At 50.9% G+C, this 20,817-nt stretch overlaps 1 protein-coding gene and 1 long non-coding RNA gene across 3 annotated transcripts in view; one reads left to right on the forward strand and one right to left on the reverse strand.

Annotated features, from left to right (window-relative positions):
• The window catches only part of LOC147355520 (uncharacterized), a 28,732-nt gene extending 19,710 nt beyond the window's left edge, over positions 1-9,022 (reverse strand). Inside the window, exon 1 of the long non-coding RNA XR_015144006.1 lies at positions 7,573-9,022. This is a non-coding gene — a long non-coding RNA (uncharacterized LOC147355520). The remainder of the gene's footprint in view (positions 1-7,572) is intronic.
• Positions 5,125-20,207, forward strand: TBX3 (T-box transcription factor 3). 2 transcript variants are annotated; one of them, XM_086345985.1, is made up of 8 exons: positions 5,125-7,374; positions 9,018-9,285; positions 10,189-10,248; positions 10,508-10,654; positions 12,905-12,981; positions 14,077-14,234; positions 15,651-16,327; positions 18,130-20,207. In XM_086345985.1, the coding sequence occupies exons 1-8, from the start codon at positions 6,986-6,988 to the stop codon at positions 18,598-18,600; spliced, it is 2,247 nt and encodes a 748-aa protein (XP_086202111.1). In that variant the 5' UTR covers positions 5,125-6,985; the 3' UTR covers positions 18,601-20,207. The 2 variants fall into 2 exon arrangements, with proteins under 2 accessions (XP_086202111.1, XP_086202112.1); XM_086345986.1 differs by lacking the exon at positions 10,189-10,248.
• Positions 20,208-20,817: the final 610 nt, after the last annotated feature.

The following is a 20,817-nucleotide window of genomic DNA, read 5'->3' on the forward strand; positions in this document are numbered from 1 at the left end:
TGTTGAAAGAAGAAAGATTTTGGGTGGTCAACAGTGCCCCGTGCCTGAGGCCGAAGTCAGCTCTGGCTCTGCGCCTTGCAGATGCTGGATCAGATAAGATGAGAGGAAAAATTCCCAGCCTCTTCCCAGTGAACTCATTTCGACTGGACTATGAAATATCCATTGCATTATCTCGCGTTTCTTTCTTTCTTTCTTTTTTTTTTTTTTTAAGTAATGGGGTAAAACACACAAAGAGAGTATTGAAGATGTAGATTGGTTTGAAATTAGGAAACCACAATTAGTTCCTTTTCCTGACAGAGAGAGAGGGGAAAAACCTTTCACAGATGTATAAGAAGCACGCTCCCCAGACACACACACACTACTTCCTTCATCCTTCCCTCCTTGCTTCCCTTCCAACTTCTCTAAATCATTGGCCGTTTACAAATTTGCCATTTTGTAGAGCGATCTGCTTTGATGAAAGGTGGGTGCTAATAAGAATAATGCAGAGGGTGAAATCTTTTCATTCTGCCTCTGCCAAAAACATATTTACATTAAAGGGAGGTATGATAAGCATGGATTAAGTATATAACGAATGATGCTCTAGAAACAGCATAAACCAACTGGCGCCAAAGTGAACCTCTGTACTAAAAATACTGCTTCCCCAAGCTAGACAACTTTGACAATCCTCTCTCTCTCTCTCTCTCTCACTCACACACACACACACACACACACACATGCTTCAGGCTCTTGCACTGAATCGCCCTGATCAATAATTTAGAGGGCTGTCAGAGGACAGGGAAATGTGCCTTACAGGAAAGACCTGTGTTGCTGGGGCCAGACAGAGGCTAGGAACTGGGGCTTTAGAACCTGCCATGGTGCCCTTCACCCTGGGCTCCTGCCTTGGAAAGGAGGGGGAGAGAGAAAGGATGGGAGATCGGAGCATTGGAACAGAGGTGAGAGGCCAGCCCTGGGCAAAGGGTGGTTTGGGGAATACTAAACGCAGAAAGCGAGACTTCAAATCTACACAAATGGGCCCAGCATTCTTCTATCTTGGAGGACACCTTATCATCCAGGCCAGGAATATGAGGGGAAGGTGTCTGCTTGAACCCCAGGGAGAGGTTAACTCCAGCCTGTCTTGATTTCTGGAAAAGAGGAAGAGTTGGGGGTGGATACAGAGGCAATACAGAAACATAGAAAGGCAGAAGAGAATCCAGAGAGGACCAGGAAAGCCAGAGAAAATAGGAAGGGAAGAGAAGAAGAACGAACAGAAAAGGTAGTAAATAAAATTTTTAAAAAAATAATGAGATAAGTGAAGGCTGGGAGGTAGAGGCTGAGGAGTTATAGAAGCTGAGAACAAGATAGACGCCAGGAAGAGAAGAGAAAGTAGAAGAAAACAGAATAAAAAACACAGATCTGCAGTCATGGAATCTTGAAAGACGTGGACAGAGAGAGAGGACAGCCCAAGCAGAAGAAAGAGAAACAGAAACAGAAATGGGTGTCCTGTCTGGTCCAACCAAGACTCTTGTGCCTACCTCTGGAGGGAAAGAAAGATGGGGAAACTGACTCTCCATCAAAAAGACTGATCCTGAAGCCTCCAGACCTGAGAGGCACTAGGTTCTTAAAGCAAATTTGCAGGGGGAAGGCGGGGAAAGATACGAAACTCCAGGAGGAAAACCAAGCCTCCCAGGTCCGTGAAGTCCTCCTTTGACTTCAGAGCTGCGTGTGAAAGAGTCAGGGTTTGGGGTAGCACAGGGGTGCTAATGTGGAAAGGAGGGTGCTGGCTTCTATCTGCTAGAGGAACTTAACCTAGGCCCTCACCTCGGGGGAGCTGCCTCCCTGAGGTGCCCGCTAAAAAAAATCACCTCCAGGGTTTGGGGAATTGAACGCAAAGGACTATGGGAGTCCTGAAGCAGACACCTAGTCAGTTTCAACGTCTGTCAATATCAAAAGAGCCTGGGATCCCATGGGCAGGGGCACTGGCCAGAAACAGGGAGCTGTCTCTACCCAGAAAGCCCCTCCCCAGAGAAAGTTTACGTTTTGACCGACCTCCTTAGTAAACTTCTTAATTAGGCCCCAGACCCTCCCGGAGAAACCCCTGGATGTCCTTATGTCAACAGAGTTCCCAGTTCAGCGACACCTCGGACTGAAAAACAGCTCCGCGCAGCAAACGGTGGGCGAAAGTTTAAGGGGGAATAAGCGTGTAATAGTCCCTCGCCAGACCTCACACATGCTGAAAAGAATATTTACAGCAAACTTGCCAAAGTAAACGACCCCGCCTATCCACCATCCTTTCTCCTTCCACCCCACCGCGCCCCTCCCCCGGGTTTTGTAAACTCCAGATAAACACCATTCGGTCACAAAAGGGTCGATCTGCCCCCCTTTAGAGTGGGAGGCAGACGATGCCCTAGGGAAAAGTGGGAGCTGCAAAGGCTTCCTGGGGGGGATTCTTCGGCAAAGGGGGCTTCTCTGCCTCTTGCGTGGCCTGACCTGGGGATAGAAGATTTGGTTGCGTGCGCGTGCGTGTGTGCGCGCGTGTGCACATATAACATTTATTCTGAGGCTCCTCCTCGCCCCTTGCCCACTTTAAAATCCTCATTCATACTATTCTTCACCTTAAACACTTCAGACATCCCAGATTTGGAGAGAATTAAAAAAAAAAAAATCAGGCCTACAATTAGGTGAATACTCTTTGCAATATAGATGGAGGAATATTGTAGGGACACCAGAAGTTCGGCGCCTCCTCTTGGATTCAAATTTTGGCCCCCTTTTCCCGCTCTTTTAAAGCACCGTTTCTCAGGCTCTGCCCAGGGTCAGGCTAGGCTGCTCCAGTATTTCTCCGTCTGTCTTTTGTTGAACGTGAGGCGGGGAGAGAGACCGAGAAGATCGAAGGGGTCTGCATGGAGGAGGGGAAAAATAACCATGGTAGAGCCCTCGGCTACAGCCTAAAAGCCCGGACCCGTGGCGCGCTGGTCTGCGAGTTGTCCCAGCCGCCAGGCATGGCACAAGTCTTCGGAACGCGCTAGCCAATGTTTAACCCGAATGCAGTGACCACCAGGCCGCTTTTGTTTGTTCGCAAATTAATCACCCAGCGCACGGCCGGCGCCAGAGTGGGTTTATCACCCACCGGGAGGGGGGCGCGGCGGCCCCGCAGAGACAAAGAGGAGTTCGCACCTTCCCGCTTTTGATCCCCAGTTACTGCGGCCTCCCTGCATAATACGAGCCTCCTGGGGCCGAGTCTGGGAGGTCAGTCATAATTGGCGGAAGTTTGCAGACCATTAGCAAGATGTCGACATTTTCGGTTCAGAACCCCACAAACTTTCCTCTCCCGCCTTCCTCTCTGGAGCGCTGGAGTGGCAATGGGGGGTCAGGAGTGGCAACTGGGGTGACCCCAGGGTTAAGGTGGAGCTATGGGCAAAAACAGGCACGTGAGAGAAGGGGCCGAAATCGTGGTTAAGTCCACCTCCACCGTTGAGGCCAAAGGCAAGTTGAGATATTTACAAGTGAAATCAGCAAGCTCCCCTCCCACAGTCCAAAACCGAAGCGAGGCCAGCATGCGGACGACCGAGTAAAATGTCTCTCTTCCTGGGCATCTGGACGCTTAGAACACCGATTGGGTGGATGTGGATGTGTGTTGGGGGTCATCTCGTGCTTGCAGAATTACTTTCCTTCTCTTCGGTGCATTGGAGCAGAGATTGGCCGGCGAGTGCAGGCAAAACCAGACCCCGGGTTTGGGGCCGCTGCTGGAAGCACAGCGGTGCGGCCTCAGGCTCCGGCGGCCAGCAGAGTGGGGGAAGGGCGGGTTTCAGCCTCCGGAGACTGGTGAAAACCCTGAGGTGACCTCGGTGGTCGGTGTCAGAAGGGGAAAGGCCTGGGCTTCTCGCACCCTCTGGGGTCGGGCCGCCAGAGACGCGGGAGGGGGCATCTTGAGCCGACACCCTGACCCCCGCCGCTCTTGCTCCACCACCGCAGAGAGAGACCGAGAGACCGGCCAGGAGAAAGACAGACCTAAAGGGAGAGAAAGGGGCGAGATGGCAAGCCAGATGGAGTTCGCAGAACCACTCTTATTCTCTCTGGTGACTTCAGGGAATTCTTAGCGCTGGCGCCAAGCGCTCTTAACCATGTGCGTCAAAAATGCGAGGCTGGAAAAATCTCGTCGCCTCAAAAGTTCCGCCCCTATCTCCGCGCGGTTGGCCCACAATGGAACTGCATTTTCCCCCACCCCCCACCCCCACTTGCTCCTACTTCGGAGTCTGGAAGCTGAGGGTTTAGGGGGTACACGAGGCAAAATGTAAGAGAGGGCTCTGCTGGTTATCTACACACAGTCACACACACAGAACAACCCGAGCCTGGGAGTTCTTAACCCCCTAGGCCCCGCAATTCGTCCTTTCTTGGTTCCATTGGAGAAAGTTCCCAGCTTAGGAAGGGTAATAGAATACTGTCCCCAAGACGTCCCTCCATCTAAGCAGCGATGGCCCCTAGAATTGGGAAATGTGGGTCTGACCCGGACAGGGACCTGCGGTAACAGTTACCAATTCGGCGACACGTCTGATGGATAAGATCCTGTTGCGTCCCTCCCCTTCACCCTTGCTGAGCACCCCCCACCCCCACACACACACCTGAACTGGAGCCAGTCACCTCGCCTCTGGGGTGGGGGCGTTTCACGATTTGTTTTACAAATTCACCCCCGACTTCTGGCGAGATAAGTCTCTGGGTGGAGAAAAGAACTGAGGCACCAAGAGATCATTGCGAAGCCTGGAGAAGATAACGGGCCTGGAGCACCTCCGCCCACCAGCTCGCCCACCCCATTCCAGCAGCTCCTCACCCTGCCTACCGCCGAGGGGAGGGCGACGGCTGGACGCGGACAGGCCCAGAACCTAGTCCCTCGCTGTGCTCACTTTGTTCAGATACCCTCTCTGCTCTCACACACATTCAGGTGGAAAACCGGGAGCCCGGGTCCAAATGGAAGACGAAATCTATCTAAAAGGGCTGGTAAATCCATTTGAAAAAAGCCCGAATCCGCCTCCGGAGTGAGTTGAGCGCAGACCCGGGGCTACAGCGCAGGCTGGGTCAGTGTTTGCGTGTATATGGTTTCCGCGGGTGGCTGAGTCCTAGTGGACTGCCGCGTGTTCGCGTACAAACGTGCTGGGGGTGTTTGGGTCTCCGCGCATAGTTTCGGGTGGGGCGCGGTGGGGAGAGAGCCCCCTCGCGTGGGCTGAGATCTGGCCGCACCCGCGTGCTCGGGAGCCCGCGCGCGAGCCCTGCTGCCCGGGCAGACCGGCAACGAGAAACACCCGAGCTCGGGAGCCCTTGAGCGGCGGCCGGGAAGAGCTTGGCTCCACGTGGGGCTGGAGAGCGCGCACAAGCCTGGAGACGGCGGCGTTCGCCTCTCCGCGGCGCCCGGCGGCCGGATGGCAGCTCACGGGAGCCGGGGCCGTCCGCTCCGCTCGCCCGGAGCCGAGTTAAAAGGGTGAGCGGGAGAGAGAAACGCCCGCGGCGGCCGGAGAAGCGAGCCGAGCGCGCGAGAGGCGAGCGCCCCTGCCCGGCGCCCGGCGCGCTCTCCGCCTTCCTGGCCAAGCTCGCTAGCTCCCGCCTCCCTCCCCCGTGCTCCCTCCTGCCCAGCCTCCTCCCTCGATCCCGGGCTGGATGACTGAGGCATTTCAGACTTGGACTGAGCCAGAGCGAGCGAGCAAGAGAGCGAGCTCCGGGGCTGCTGCGATCTCTCGATAAGCCACCTAGAGGCGACTCGGTGCGCGCGCTCCCCAGTGGCTCCCCGCCCTCCCTCTGATCATGTTGACATATTCACAGGACAGGCAGTAGTACCGTTGCGGCGCTGCGACGTTACAGTTTCCGACACCTTCTTTTTATAACTCGGCTCTATCCCCCAGCACTCGACCTGTGAAAACCACGCCTATGCAGCAACACAATTGGTCCGAAAGCGTCAAAGAGCCAATCAAGAGGCCTCCGGCTCCCCGCAGCCCACAGCAGAGCCCGACCTTCTAGACCGCCGAGCAGACGCCCGGGGAATTCTAGAGGCGGAGGAGGGTGGCGAGGAGCTCTAGCTGGCTTTCTTTCGCTCCCTCCCTCTCCTGGCGCTCCTTCTCCCACTCCGGTCTCTCTCTCTCTCTCTCTCTCTCTCCCTTCTTTTCATTCCCCTCCTCCTTCCCCCCCTAAATCCTCCCAGCCCTGCGCGTCTGGACGCTGATTTAGGAAGGGAATTCGCTCACGTTTTAGGACAAGGAAGAGAGGCGCGGGAGCAGAGCACACACAGCAAGATTCGGATTGAAAACCAGACACCCTCCGGAGGCTCGGAGCGGAGGAAGGCGGAGAAGGGCGAACGGAAGCCCGCGTGCAGTTCAAGTTTTGATAGCGCTGGTAGAAGAGGGCTTCCATCAGAGATTTTTTTTTTTTTTTTTAAGGAGAGAGACTTCTTTTTTTTTCCCTCTCTCTTCGCTCGCAGTTCCAGTCGGTCTAGCGCAACTGCAGACGCCTCCCTCGAGCCAAAGGGAAAGGCTAGAGACGGGGGGGCGGGGGAAGAAGAAGGAGAAGAAAAGGTAAAAAAAAAAAAAAAAAAGTCTCCTAGGAGAGCCGTCCGCATTGGCAACAAAGAACTGGGGGCTGGGGAGCGATCGCCGGGACCCAGGGCAGGCGTGTCTATTTCGAGCCAAGCAGCAGGGCTCCGGCGCGAGTCCAGACCCTGCTCGCTCCCCTCGCCTCGGAAACCGACTTCCAGGAGCGGCTTTTTGGAAACGCCAGACACCGGGACAGTCACCCAAGCGACTATGTCTCCTGATTTCTCGCCTTGCCCTCTTTAAAAGCGGCCTTCCCCTGCCCCAAAGACACTTCCCACTCTTCACTTTGAGGTGCTTTCGTTGTGATCCTCCCACCGCCTTTTTTCTTTCGCTTTTTTCCCCCCTCCAAACTATGCGCTGCTGTTAAAAAAAAAAAAAAACTAAACAGCAGCTGCGGACTTGTCCCCGGCTGGAGCCCAGCGCCCCGCCTGGAGTGGATGAGCCTCTCCATGAGAGATCCGGTCATTCCTGGGACAAGCATGGCCTACCATCCGTTCCTACCTCACCGGGCGCCGGACTTCGCCATGAGCGCGGTGCTGGGTCATCAGCCGCCTTTCTTCCCCGCTCTGACGCTGCCTCCCAACGGCGCGGCGGCGCTCTCGCTGCCCGGCGCCCTGGCCAAGCCGATCATGGATCAATTGGTGGGGGCGGCCGAGACCGGCATCCCATTCTCGTCCCTGGGACCTCAGACCCATCTGAGGCCCCTGAAGACCATGGAACCCGAAGAAGAAGTAGAAGATGACCCCAAGGTACACCTGGAGGCCAAAGAACTTTGGGATCAATTCCACAAGCGGGGCACGGAGATGGTCATTACCAAGTCGGGAAGGTAAGCAAGCCACGCACCCTCCCCGCCCCCACAACTCCCCTAAGCGACTGGAGGTTTCTTTTCTCCTTATATTTATATTCTCCCAGAACAGTCGGTTTACCAGTTATTTGACTTAGAGGAAAACTTAGTCCCCCCCGCCCAGAACTGTGTACAGAAACCTCCCCGGCCTTGCCCCAGTGATAGGAAATTTCAGCTTACCTGGGCGTCTGCAGCGGGTGGTTTTTCCTACCTGGTCTGCATACCGGATTCTCTATGGGATAGGTAGAATTTTTCAGTGGTACGCAGATACCTTCTGCAGGAAGAAAGAAAAGTACCCCCATTGCAGGAAAACTCACTGTGCAAACCTTTCTGGACCATCCCTGTGTCTTTGTAGATGTTGTATTTTTGTCTGTTTCATTTACACTGAACAACTCTTTTTGTTTGTGTGGTAGTGGGAGGCCTGGCTGAAACTGCCCTGCCCTTTCAACCCTCCAGCCTAGCTTCTGGATCTGGAGGGGGCCTGAGCCTGCCCCCTGCCAGGTTTAGAGAGAAAGCGAAGGGGATTTGGGGCTTGTCCATGCTGCTTCGTGTGTCTGTAATCAAAGGGAGAGTTCAACAGGCAACTCTGGATGATTCAGATTGTGTTTGCAGACCCAAGGAGCCAGAAGGGAGACACGTACTGCTGTTTCATATGTGACTATATTTTACATACTGTTTAGAGGTCCTGGCCTGACCAAAGCGTGCCTGTCATTTAAAGTCACTGATTTTTTTTTTTTTAAATGACATTGAAGTCTATAAAGGCATACAGTTGAAGGCATAAAAGGAAAATCTCCTCTTGTCTTTAGCTCTCTGTGTCTTTCCAAGCTGAACGAGGCCAAAGTTTGCCACTTATCCTCCAGCCCAGAAGACAGTTTCATAGTGATGCATTCCCCGCTCCCTTTTAAGTCAAAAGTACAGAATGCTAACACTTCAGGGAAATAAAGACCAGTTTGGTGGTGGAGTCTTGTAGTTTGGGTCTGGTCCCGAGCAGTGGGGGTAATGTGGTTAGCAGCGCGCTAGGCAGGCTGGTGATCAGGCCTCTGAGTCCACCCTAGTCTACAGAATTCCTTTCGAGAGCTCACCGAAGTAGTTTCATTTCGCCAGCATCAGGATTACTGTTCCACAGCCGAGAGGGGTCCCGACTTGACATTTCTTTTCTTGATCCGTTTAACATTTTCTCATCCATGGGTGGTGGAAAATTCTAGCCTTGATTAACCAAAGTCGACTAAAATCCTGCCCCAAGCTGTTTAGAACTAGACACCGGCAGGAAAAGGCATAAGCAAAAATTTACCTCTAAGGAGGGCAACCTAAAAAGTCACACAGGGGACCAAAAAATTACAAGGAAATTATTAGACAATGTAGAGAAACCCAGTGCCCCTTATTTACTTGTTTTGAATCTTGGGCCGTTTAAAATAGAGACATTGAAGCGTATTTAATTCTTCTGTTGCTGAAGGAAGCAATTTTGCACCCAGTCGTCATACTCTGAACCAGTGCAAGATCATCCTTTGTAACAGAAAGTTTTAAATTTAATTGAAGTATTTTAGCATAGAGGATCAAACCCAAGATTCTGAGTGATTTTTTTTTTTTTTCCCCGTTTCTTTTCTTCCCTCTTCTCTCCCTTGTAGGCGAATGTTTCCTCCATTTAAAGTAAGGTGTTCTGGGCTGGATAAAAAAGCCAAATATATTTTGCTGATGGACATTATCGCTGCGGATGACTGTCGCTATAAATTTCACAATTCCCGGTGGATGGTAGCAGGAAAGGCTGATCCTGAAATGCCGAAGAGAATGTACATCCACCCGGACAGCCCTGCTACTGGGGAACAGTGGATGTCCAAAGTTGTCACTTTCCACAAACTGAAACTCACCAACAACATTTCGGACAAGCACGGATTTGTAAGTTTCACTGCTTGCCTTCCTAAAATTTCCTGTCTTCTCCCTAGCAAAGGCAGTGCTTTCCGCTTCCAGGTAAAATCAGTTTCTCCCTCGCTCTCAGTTACAAAGCATAGCAAACTTGTTCGATCCACAGAGAATTCCGGGGTGTTTCTCTTCGGATAATACAAGGCCTGGCGTTCTAAAATAAGTGAGGGGCGAGAGAACTTTATCGGCTCCTGTTCCGTGGCAAGGCCAGGTCTTGGTAACTGCTTGACCTGACAGGAAAGTTAAAAACCCATCGTGAAGATGGAAAATTAAAGTTAGGTGTTCGTAAAGGATTTGTTTTACGATATCATACTTCTATTTTGAAACCGGTCATAGTATTGTTTGGGAGGGTTTTAAGGTTTGAAACCTCGACTCCGTTGGTGAGACGGTGTGGGTACAGATTTTGAAAGATTTTCTTCCCTTGGACTAAAAAAGAATCTGGCTCAGGTGAAGGTCAGGTTTACCAGAAATGAGACCTAGATCTCCTGGTACAAAAATTGTATGTGTGTTTCAAGTATATATATGGATTCAGTGCGGGAGTCCCTAGAAACTTTCCAGAGACTTAGATTGCTTGTAAAAGTCAAGCAAGGGACCTTTTGCCCCCTGCCCCTACACCTCCCCAACATTTCAATAAAATAAACAGAGTGATAAGTGAGGAATAAGCAGAAAGATTAGGCCCAGGAAGACATGAATGGCATGGACATATCTTCAGCAAGCAGGAATTGCATTTGAAGCCCTTGATTTGATTAAGGCATAAATATTCCTCTCTAGAGTTCAGCCTTTCAGGGCTTTAAGTGGATTGGGCTCATCAATTAGTGGGCGCTTAAAGGACTGAATCATTTTGTAAATTAAAATGCATGTTTTTCTCTATCTTTTAAGACTTTGGCCTTCCCAAGTGATCAAGCAACGTGGCAGGGGAATTATAGTTTTGGTACTCAGGTAGGCTAGGGTTCAACAAAGCAAACTTAGATGGTGAGGGTGGTGGGGGGAGGGCACCCTTTGGAAACTGAGGAGCAATTTGGATTCTCCAGAATGTAACATGTGGGGAGCTGAAGATTCCCACCGAGGTACTCCGAGAAGGTGGGCTCCCTGGTGCCGTTGGTGGGGTAGACGTCAGCCTGGCAGGGGTCCTAGGAACCCATTGGTCTTCCGATAAATCCTCTTGTGATGTGTTTCTCTCCTCTTCCGGCCCCTGCAGACTATACTGAACTCCATGCATAAATACCAGCCCCGGTTCCACATCGTGAGGGCCAATGACATCTTAAAACTTCCTTATAGTACTTTTCGGACATACTTGTTCCCCGAAACCGAATTCATCGCTGTGACTGCATACCAGAATGATAAGGTAACCAAAGTTGCTTTCCTTTTTAATGGTGATATTAACACCTCCCCACCCCCACTCTCATCCCTTAAACTGCTTTGGGGCGAGGATGAGAAAGTTATAAGAGCATTGCAATGGGAGTCTGATTTTTCTTTTGTGATTTGACTTTCAGTGGAGCTTGGGGGGAAGGGGGCAGTGGCACATAGCAGAGGCAGAAAGAAAACTAAAAAAACTTAACCAGCTAGGGATCCAATGCTGAGTGGAAGAAAAAAAAAAAAAGCCAAACTAACACTGCCAGTGAGAAACTCCTGTAACCACCTTAAGGTTGCCTGCCCCACCCCCACCCCGAGCTTTCCCCTGTCTGTTTCAAGGTTCCTCCTCTTTTCATTCAGGAAGAAGGATCCAGAAATCAGGTTAGAAAGGAACCAGCTAAAAATTGAAGGCAAAAGCCGGTAGGGATCTTGGGAGGGGAGTCTCAGCGGAGACCAGATTTTCTCCCCTAGCCAGAAATCCCGAGTAGCTGGTCTGGTTTTTATTACCTTTTATGCTGCTGTGTTTTTTATGGTGTGTGTGTGTGTATGTGTGTGTTTGGAAAAAAACTACTCTGATCACAGGGTCATGCTAATTGAGTTGTCTGAGGCTTTTGAGATGAGATGACCAAAGTTACCACTTCATTTGAAGGTTTTTTTTTTTTCCCCTCCCTGGGCCTGAGGCCGGGGATTAGGAGTACCCCCAAATGGAAGAGCAGACAGCACCTGGTATGTAAGCTATAGTGGCCTGAAGGTCATGGGTGTGTGCACAGAGCAACGCAGAGAAAGTGCTACGAGGCCACCAGTCTCCAGCGTGGCTGTTAGCAGGCAGTTACTGGGGGTAGGGGTGAGGGTAGGGGGGCGGGGTGGGGGGGGCACCTGAGGACCCCTGCTCTTCAACTTCTGAACCCTGGTCCTCAGTGCCAATCCAGCTCACCAAACAACGCCACCCTACATTTTGATTTCACTCTCACTATGGGTGGGTCCTCTGTGGCCCACTGATGGGGTGTTGCAGTTATGTTTCCTTCATCTGAAGACTAAAGACATCAAGGTCTCCTCTCCCTGAAAGAAGTACAAACAGGAATTGACTCCAAGAACAAGAATCCATCCAGGGGCCCTTTTTCCACCTCCAGCGAACTCTGTGTACATCATCCCCTTCCTCTGCCTCTATCCCAGGAAGGGGATTTGAGAGACGACATCCGACTTTTTCCTTAGCGTGTAAAATGCACACTCCTTCTGGACCCAGTACCCTGTGAATCTAAGTTGTTAATGGAATAATAAAATATAGCATTTTTGATCAAAGCAGCCACGGGCCTTCTCCACCTAATGGCAGTGGCAGGGGCATATAAATGAAAACAAATGTTTCCAGCAGTCATTCGGTCCTTTTAAATCTGTAATTGTCAATATTGTAATTCCTCAAACACGTCCCCCCCACCCCCAACACCCAGCAAAAAAAAAATCAAACCCAGTCCAGCACAAAGGTAGTGAAATCCCATAAATCATTTTATTAGATGTACAGAAAAAGTTGGAAGGTGTGCTGTGTGAATGTATGTGCATGTGTTTGGGCAGGAAATATACCATAACATATTTTATGATCAATTGCCCTATATATAAAAAAAATCAAAATGAAGGCATAATTTTAAGATCCACAGGTTACCCTTTTGACAACTTTTCCATTTCTAAGCCCATGTGGTTGGCTGCCCAGGCAGGATCATTGCAGCCCAGAATCCCTGGTTTGCCCTCCTATAGGCAACGCCACGGAGAAGGCAATGGCACCCCACTCCAGTACTCTTGCCTGGAAAATCCCATGGACGGAGGAGCCTGGAAGGCTGCAGTCCATGGGGTCGATGAGGGTCGAACATGACTGAGCGACTTCACTTTCACTTTTCACTTTCATGCATTGGAGAAGGAAATGGCAACCCACTCCAGTGTTCTTGCCTGGAGAATCCCAGGGACGGGGAAGCCTGGTGGGCTGCCGTCTATGGGGTCGCACAGGACACGACTGAAGTGACTTAGCAGCAGCAATAGGCAATGCCAGCCATCGCACAGGTTCCTTTGGTTTTCCTCCCGGGCCCCCTCAAACTTCTGCTGTGTTCTCCTCTCTCTCTTTAACCTGGCATATCCAAATGACTTCTCCGGTTGGAAGTCAGGTTTCGCATGGATCATTTGAGTTGGGGGGCAACCTCTGGGAACATTCTAGAAAATGAAGCCAATATCTCTTTCTTGCTTGTGTCTCCTCCTCTAGATAACTCAGTTAAAAATAGACAACAACCCTTTTGCAAAAGGTTTCCGGGACACTGGAAATGGCAGGAGAGAAAAAAGGTGAGCTGTGGCAGTCATTTCTCACACAATTTAGAAAATCACTTTTCTGAGACCTAGGACTCAGCTGTTAGAAGTGGGATGCAGGCCCTTTTCTTGAGAAGGGTGGTGGAAGGGTAGAAAACAATTTACTCCCCCTTGATCAAGAGTCTACAGATTTCACTACACTACTTTTTCTTCTTCCTCCATATTACCTTAAAGAAGGTCAGCTAGGCCACCCCCATAGATGTCTCTGGAAGAAAAGTATCAGGAATAACAGATTATATACAGACCCCTATTAATTCCTAATTAATTTAAGTTCATTCTGGGCAAGTCCCAGGAAAGGACTAAGCCATTCACAAAACGCTGTGGAATTTTTGCAATCTTGTCTTACAAATACTCTCAGACAGAACCTAGGCCCCTGGAGACATATATGGCTCCCTCCTTCTGTGGGGACATGTATCATTTTGCATTAAGCTGACAGCTGGATGGTATATAAAAGAAGCTCTCCCCTCCCCCACTCACTTTCAAAGAATTTTGAAAATCTAGAAAATCAGCACCAAGTTTTAACCTATCCCCTGGGGGAATGGGTGGGCATTAAAAAATAATTTCTCACCTAGATTCTTTTTCAGTCCGATTAATGTGTTGGTGAAACGATTACAGTAAAGTACACCATGAAATAACCACTTCCTCCCAATCTTAGCAACCAGTCCAGAGCTGGTCTGCTGTTTGTGTTCACTACTTTGAGTCCTCTGTTCTCGTTGGTCTGTGAGACTGGCTGCTCAGCCGATCTGGCCAGCTCCCATCTCCCCTCTTGCTCTTGGCTTTTAAAGAGCAAGCCCCAGCCAGTGCCCCTTTCCTAGGGAAACCCTCTGGTCTTGAATACAAGCCTTCTTCCTCCCTCCCTCCCTCTGGGCTACAGTCTTCAGCCCAGTCCCAGGGTCCCGAACAATGCTTGGATCCTTGTGGCCGCCCCCCGGGGCACAGAGATTTCTGGGAATTGGTGTCATCCTGGGTGCAGGCCGGGCGAGGTGTGTGTGCCCAAACCTTTTGGAGAGGGTGAGGCTTTGGAGAGGGGGGAACATCCTCTATAATGCCGGGTGTCGGCTTCTGCCACAGAAAGCAACTCACCCTGCAGTCCATGAGGGTGTTTGATGACAGACACAAAAAGGAGAATGGCACCTCAGACGAGTCCTCCAGCGAACAGGCCGCCTTCAACTGCTTCGCCCAGTCCTCCTCCCCGGCCGTGTCCACTGTGGGAACATCCAACCTCAAAGGTGAGCCTGGCCACCTCTGACTTCTCAGATTTCTCCAGGTCTTGGAGGTTTGAATGAAGAGTTGGGACCTGGGAGCATCCACCAGGGAACCTGCCCCTCCAAAGCTTTAGATCCTTCTAGAAGTTTGTAAAACGGAAGCCAAATCTCACCAAGGGTGATCAGGGGTGTCCCCAGCCCCTCAAAGTTAGTCTGAGCTCTCAGATTCCTTTCTCCCAGACATTGGTCTGGCAGGGATGAGGGGGTGGTCTCTCTGTTCCTGTGTCCCCTCTGGGAGTGGGGGGCTGGAGCAGCCCTCTCTTTTGTACCTCCAACCAAGTAACAATTGATTTTTTTTTTTTAATATCTTTGAACTCTAGCTTAAAACATGTTGAGCTGGCGGGGGGTGGGGGGGGCACGGGAGATTCTCTGCCACTTGGAACAGGGAAGGGGGCTGAGAAAAATTCAGCTCTAGAGCCACCCTAGACCTATGATAGGAGATGGAGCCCTGAGAGTGGGAGCTGGGGAGGGCAGGGGTGGAAGGGGAGGAGCTGCTCGGATCCTCAGTTGATTTCCTGTGTTTAAAGAGGAAGAACTATTTATTTGGAAAGACACACATGCTCTCAAGGGGAAGAAACCTGTTTTTTAAGTGAAATAAAATGAAAGTCCTTTATGTCTTCAATCTGTTTAAGCTTTAAACACAAAATGGGATCGCTTTTTCTTTTTTTCTTTTTTTCTTTTTTTTCTGGTAGGACACCCACAGAGGGTGTGGTGAGAGCAAAAGAAAATCTATGATTGTCTCCAGGCAGTGAGCCCCCCGCCCTCCCTCAGCCATCACCCATCTCTGTCTGCAGAGACAGGCAAACAGAGAAGGCTCCGGGGAGTGTGTGTGTTGGGGGATGGGTGTTCAAGTCTGCCACTGCCGATTCAGACGTCAGGGTTCTCTCCAAACAAATCTTCCTGAAAGAGTCCACAAATCTGTGGAAGGGACTGAAATCAATCATTCAGGGAACAAAGCGGGTAACTAGAAAGTGTTCCTGCCCTGAATTTTAGTGTAAATCAGTTTTTATTTTTTTTAAAGTGAATTTGCAATCCAGTGGGGGGGAAAGGCCAGTAAAGGCTTTGTCTGACCTAGTAGGAGATCAGTCCACATGTATAAAATAGTAAAATTCACTACTGCAGGGAGGATTGCGGCTCTAGCTAGAGACTTGAAATACATGACTAGCTGGTGGAACCCTTCCTCCGAAGTCTGAGGTATTGTCACACTCCCACTTTGCAGATGAGAAAACTGAGGTGCAGAGGGGTTAAGAGGCTTTCCCCGGGTTGCACAGCTGGGAAGTGGCCGAGCTGGGGATTCCAAGTGGGGCACTGGAGTTGTGCTGGCCCAGGTTTTAGAGCTAACGCCCTTCCGCCTGGCTTGTGTTCCCCCTCCCGCGGTAGATCTGTGTCCCAGCGAGGGGGAGAGCGACGCGGAGGCTGACAGCAAAGAGGAGCACGGCCCTGAGGCCTGTGACACGGCCAAGATATCCACCACCACGTCGGAGGATCCGTGCAGGGACAAGGGCAGCCCGGCCGTCAAGGCGCACCTCTTCGCGGCCGAGCCCGGCGGCCGAGCCCGGGACAGCGGGCGGCTTGACAAGGCGTCGCCCGACTCGCGCCACAGCCCGGCCACCATCTCGTCCAGCACCCGCGGCCTGGGCGCCGAGGAGCGCCGGAGCCCGGGCCGCGACAGCGCGGCCACGTCCAAGGCCGCCGAGGAGGCGCGCGTGCTGCCGGGCAAGGAGGCCTTCGCGCCGCTCACCGTGCAGACGGACCCAGCCGCCGCGCACCTGGGCCAGGGCCCCTTGCCTGGCCTCGGCTTCGCCCCTGGCCTGGCCGGCCAGCAGTTCTTCAACGGGCACCCGCTCTTCCTGCACCCCGGCCAGTTCGCCATGGGGGGCGCCTTCTCCAGCATGGCGGCAGGCATGGGGCCCCTGCTGGCCACCGTGTCCGGGGCCTCCACAGGCGTCTCGGGCCTGGATTCCACGGCCATGGCCTCGGCCGCCGCGGCGCAGGGACTGTCGGGGGCGTCGGCCACCCTGCCCTTCCATCTTCAGCAGCACGTTCTGGCCTCTCAGGTATTTATCAGCTGCCTCTGTAGACCCTCCTTCCATGCACTCTCCTTTGCCTGCCTTTTAGAACCAGATCCTCACCAAGTCTCCCTGCCTAATAATAACTTATTATTATTACTAGGGGCAAGGCTTATTTCACTGATTCATCATAACCTCACACCCACCCCCTCAAAACTTAAGAAAACAATTTTCCCCCTAAGTTAAGGGCTGTGTCTAGCAGAGTAACTAGGTGGTATAATAGATAATAACTCTCCACAGCATTTCCTTTGTGCCAGGCACGCTCTTCTCAGTGCTTGATCTATTCTGTTTTTCGGTGATCCTATGATCACCTCCACCTTCTAAATGAAAGAGCAGAGCTCAGAAATGTTGAGTAACTTAACCAAGATCACACAGCTGGTAGGTAGGTGGTGGACATGAGTCTCTAGCCCTAGGCACTCAGACTCTGGGGGCCTTTTCCAGGGGCTGTGATTTTAGCTTCAGAGTTGAAATGTCTCTTAAATGTTTTACAGCCAGCCCTCCCCCAAGACTAGGGAGAGATCATGGCTTGGGGATGGGAACTGACTCCCTGCAGATGAGTTGAGTCTGTACCCTCCAATATGAAGCTACTTCTCTGCCCCCTCCCATCCCTCACTGCAAGCAGGCCAAGCTGCTTCCCAAAGGGTTAATAGTTTGTGCACACGTGGGAAATGTCAGAGGACAGACTGGGGCTATGGCAGGCCTAGCAGCCTGTGTAAGGCTGAGACAGCTGTGTAGGGACTCCGGGCAGCTGTGGGGAGACATTTCAGGCGGCTGGAAGTGCTCTGAACCTGGGCAAAAAGATTCTATGAGGTTTTCTGCACGCTCTTGCCTTTTGCCTCCTCCCCTCCAGGGAGGAGGGAACCAGAAAAGGGCTGGCTTCTGCCCTTCTGCCATCCCTCCCATCTCTTGATCTAGCCCTTTCTGGAGCCATCACTGGTAGGTAGGTGACAGGTGGGTGAGGGGCTTCCTGGCTCAACAAGTAGTAACAGTACTACTGAGGCAATGGGTCCAAGCCAGGGCCCCAGGATTTGAATTCTGCTTCTGCCACTTGCTAGCTGAGTGACTTCCTATACTGGGGCCTACCTCAGTTTCTCCACTTTTAATATCTGGGGCTCCACCAGCATATCTGGGGCTAGATGATTTCTCCATCTCTGTTCATAGCAAATACCCTTTACTCTCTCCCCTTCCAACTTGCCCTCACCCCTTTGCCTTTTGCTTAAGGATCTTCCCCAGATTTATTTATTTTTTTAGAAACTTCTAGAATGGAGTGGAAGGGCTGTGAGGTGGGGCAACAAGAATTGGCGGGGTGGGGGGGGTGGAAATATATGTCCAATAGTTTATGCCCTCTGGTTTTCAGCCAGCTACTTTTGTGGGGTAGACTGTAGCCCCATTTAACAGGTGGAACAACTGACTGATGGGAGAATTTCCAGCAGTCTTGATGGCCAAGCACCTTATGTGAAGCATATTGCAGGCGGCAGCAGTTCATTTCATACCCACAGAGTCCCCCGAAAGAATACGAGTTGTTGAACTTTTCCGTTTTTGCCATACAAGAAAGCTGAGGCCTAGGGAGTACTTTGGCTTAGAGTAACACAGCTCAGATTTGGGTCTAGACGCAGAAGTTGGAGCGTCCTGCTCCCCATCCACCCCCCGCCCCATCCCAGGGAGTGAGGTTAAGGACTCATCCGAGGGGATGGTAGGGGGTGGAGGAGGGGTGGTGGATGAGGTCGGCTCCTCCCCACCGCGCAGGCCCCGCTTGCTCACTCTGTCCTGTTGTTCTCCTCCTTGCCCAGGGCCTGGCCATGTCGCCTTTCGGAAGCCTGTTTCCTTATCCCTACACGTACATGGCCGCAGCGGCGGCCGCCTCCTCGGCGGCAGCCTCCAGCTCCGTGCACCGCCACCCTTTCCTGAACCTGAACACCATGCGCCCGCGGCTGCGCTACAGCCCGTACTCCATCCCCCTGCCGGTGCCGGACAGCAGCGGCCTGCTCACCACCGCCCTGCCGTCCATGGCCGCCGCCGCCGCCGCAGCGGGCCCCCTCGACGGCAAGGCCGCCGCCCTGGCCGCCAGCCCGGCCTCGGTGGCCGTGGACTCGGGCTCGGAACTCAACAGCCGCTCCTCCACGCTCTCCTCCAGCTCCGTGTCCTTGTCGCCCAAACTCTGCCCGGAGAAGGAGGCGGCCACCAGCGAACTGCAGAACATCCAGCGGTTGGTCAGCGGCCTGGAAGCCAAGCCCGACAGGTCCCGCAGCGCCTCCCCGTAAACCCCTCCCCAGAAAAGTCTCTTCATTCCAGTCCAATCCAGTCTGCAGTGCACTTTGTGGGATGTCACATAAACCCCGGGCGTGCAGTGAGGTCAGCCCTTTTTTGTGCAGCCTTGTCTGGGAAAGGGGTGCTGGACTCCCTGGAGAGAATGTGCTAGAAACAGGCCCTGTCTTCTTGGCTGTGGTTTATACATCCGGGATCTGGCTCAGAAACGTCCCAGTTGCATTGAGCTGTTGGGGGTAGGAGTTAAAGCCTTGGCGGCCAGAGCAACTCCTTGGGGGCTGGTCTGGAAGCTGTGGGAAGATCCGAGGTAGCCAGGCCCCAGGAGGGGAGGTGTTGAAAAGTTTCTCCCCCAGTGAAGATATATATATATATATATTTTTTTTTTTTTTTTTTCTTCACCGTCCCAAGTGGAAACACAAAATTGAAAAAAAAAAAAATACTGGGGACAAATGGATACATTAACATGATTCTGTTCGTGAAGATTAAAAACTTTCTAGTGACGTGCATATCAGTTCTAAATAAATTACTGGGCAGCATTGTTTGGGGAGGGAAGTCTCTGCCATTCTTGTTTAGTCTCTATTAAGGAAATCTGTGTCTTTTTAATAATTCTTGTGATGTTTTAAGAGCTCTAGGTCTCTTGCATGTTCCACAGTAATGTATTTGTGGGTTTTATTTTTGAATGCTTGCTTTTAGAGAGAAAATATGACCCCTTATCTTTTCCTAGATCATTGACAACCTTAAGGGGGATGGCTTAAAAGGAAGGGATGGGGAAGATACCAAAAATGAATTTATTTTATCTAAGTTCTGTAGCAGGATTCATGTTGTCCCTCTGGCAGTTCTTTTCTGTTTCCTGTATATGCAATAACAAGGTTTTTAAAAAAAAAAATAAAGAAGAAGCGAGACTATTAGACAAAGTATTTATGTAATTATTTGATAACTCTTGTAAATAGGTGGAATATGAATGCTCAGAAAATTAAACTTTAATTTATTGACATTGTATATAGCTCTATGTAAATAGGATTGCAGCTGTCAGGTTTTGTGGTTTTGTTTTCCTATAGTCAGTTTTATTTCAAGGTCACAGGATCGCTTTTAAAAGTAGAAAACACACTTTCTGCACCGACACCAACATAGTTTTCAAAAGAGTCATCTGCAAAGAAAATTTCTTTTCTAATGTCCAAAACTGGGGGAAAGTGCTATTTGCCATTTTACCGAAAACTGGGGAGGTGGTGCCACTTCCTAGCCCCACCTGAAATTCCTAAGAGTGTTTTTGAGATTGCTTGGGGCGGGTGGGGGGGTGGAGAGTGCAGAGGCTGTGGTTTGACTTTCTAATTTTTCTTTCCTATTTGTATTTGCTAGTCTCTGATTTCTTCAAAACAAAGTGGAATTGACTACTTACTGTCCTCAGTGTTGATGTTTTGAATTGGTGCCTCTAGAGACATATATTCACAGTTAAAAAGTCAGGTGCTGAGAGATGGTTTAAAGACAAAAATTCATGAAGGTATATTTTGTGTTATAATTGTTGATGAGTTCTTTGGTTTTCTGTATCTCCCCCCACCCCTTTAAAAATCTCATTGAAATTTCAATAAATTTTTATTGAAATGTCTTTGGGCCTCCTGTTAAGTGTTTGGTTTTTTTTTTTAGGGACCTTTCCTGAAAGTGGAGTCAAGTCTTTCTTCCCTAGCTTCCTTTTTAGCCCCTTCTCTTTGCCTTTAAATAATTAAGACCGCCCCCACTGAACCCAAAAGAGATGTCAGTCAAGTTACAAAGCTAAAAACAAAAGTCCCTTACTCGGCCGGCGGAAGGGAGCCGCTTCAATCTGAAATTACTTTTCCTTGAAATTAGGAAGCAAAACGAGAGGCGGAAGGGGGGCTGATTAGAATTGGATAGAATCGCAATTGCAGATACTTAAGTTTTAATGGAAAAAGAATGTTCGCTCCCTAAGTCAGTGTTTCCCAGCCGAATCCGATCAAAAATGAGTGCGAGGACCGCGAACGTTTTCGTTTGGGGTTCGCTCTTTCTCTGCGCTTCAATCTGAGCCATCCAAGTCAATTTTTTCTTGCCCCAGTGTGCAGAAAAGAAAAAATAAAAAAATCTAGCAGACTCTCCCCGCGGCTAGCCCCGGCCTGGCAAGGGAGCAACCCTCCAGGCCGCCCGAGAAAGGGATAAACTCGAACGTCCCCTGGAGTCTCCGGTGTCTCAAATTGGACTAGGCT

Source organism: Bos grunniens, chromosome 17 (genome assembly GCF_055505025.1).
Source record: "Bos grunniens cultivar Pamir isolate PY7600 chromosome 17, Bosgru_T2T1.0, whole genome shotgun sequence".
In the NCBI taxonomy this organism is placed as follows: domain Eukaryota; kingdom Metazoa; phylum Chordata; class Mammalia; order Artiodactyla; family Bovidae; genus Bos; species Bos grunniens.

What these genes read in the sequence shown, in the direction of transcription:
- TBX3 (XM_086345985.1), top strand. Translation starts at nt 6,986, where the DNA reads ATGAGCCTCTCCATGAGAGATCCGGTCATTCCTGGGACAAGCATGGCC. An exon ending in CTGCATACCAGAATGATAAG is followed by an intron (nt 10,655 to 12,904) that starts GTAACCAAAGTT and finishes CTCCTCCTCTAG; the next exon opens with ATAACTCAGTTAAAAATAGA. An exon ending in AATGGCAGGAGAGAAAAAAG is followed by an intron (nt 12,982 to 14,076) that starts GTGAGCTGTGGC and finishes CTTCTGCCACAG; the next exon opens with AAAGCAACTCACCCTGCAGT.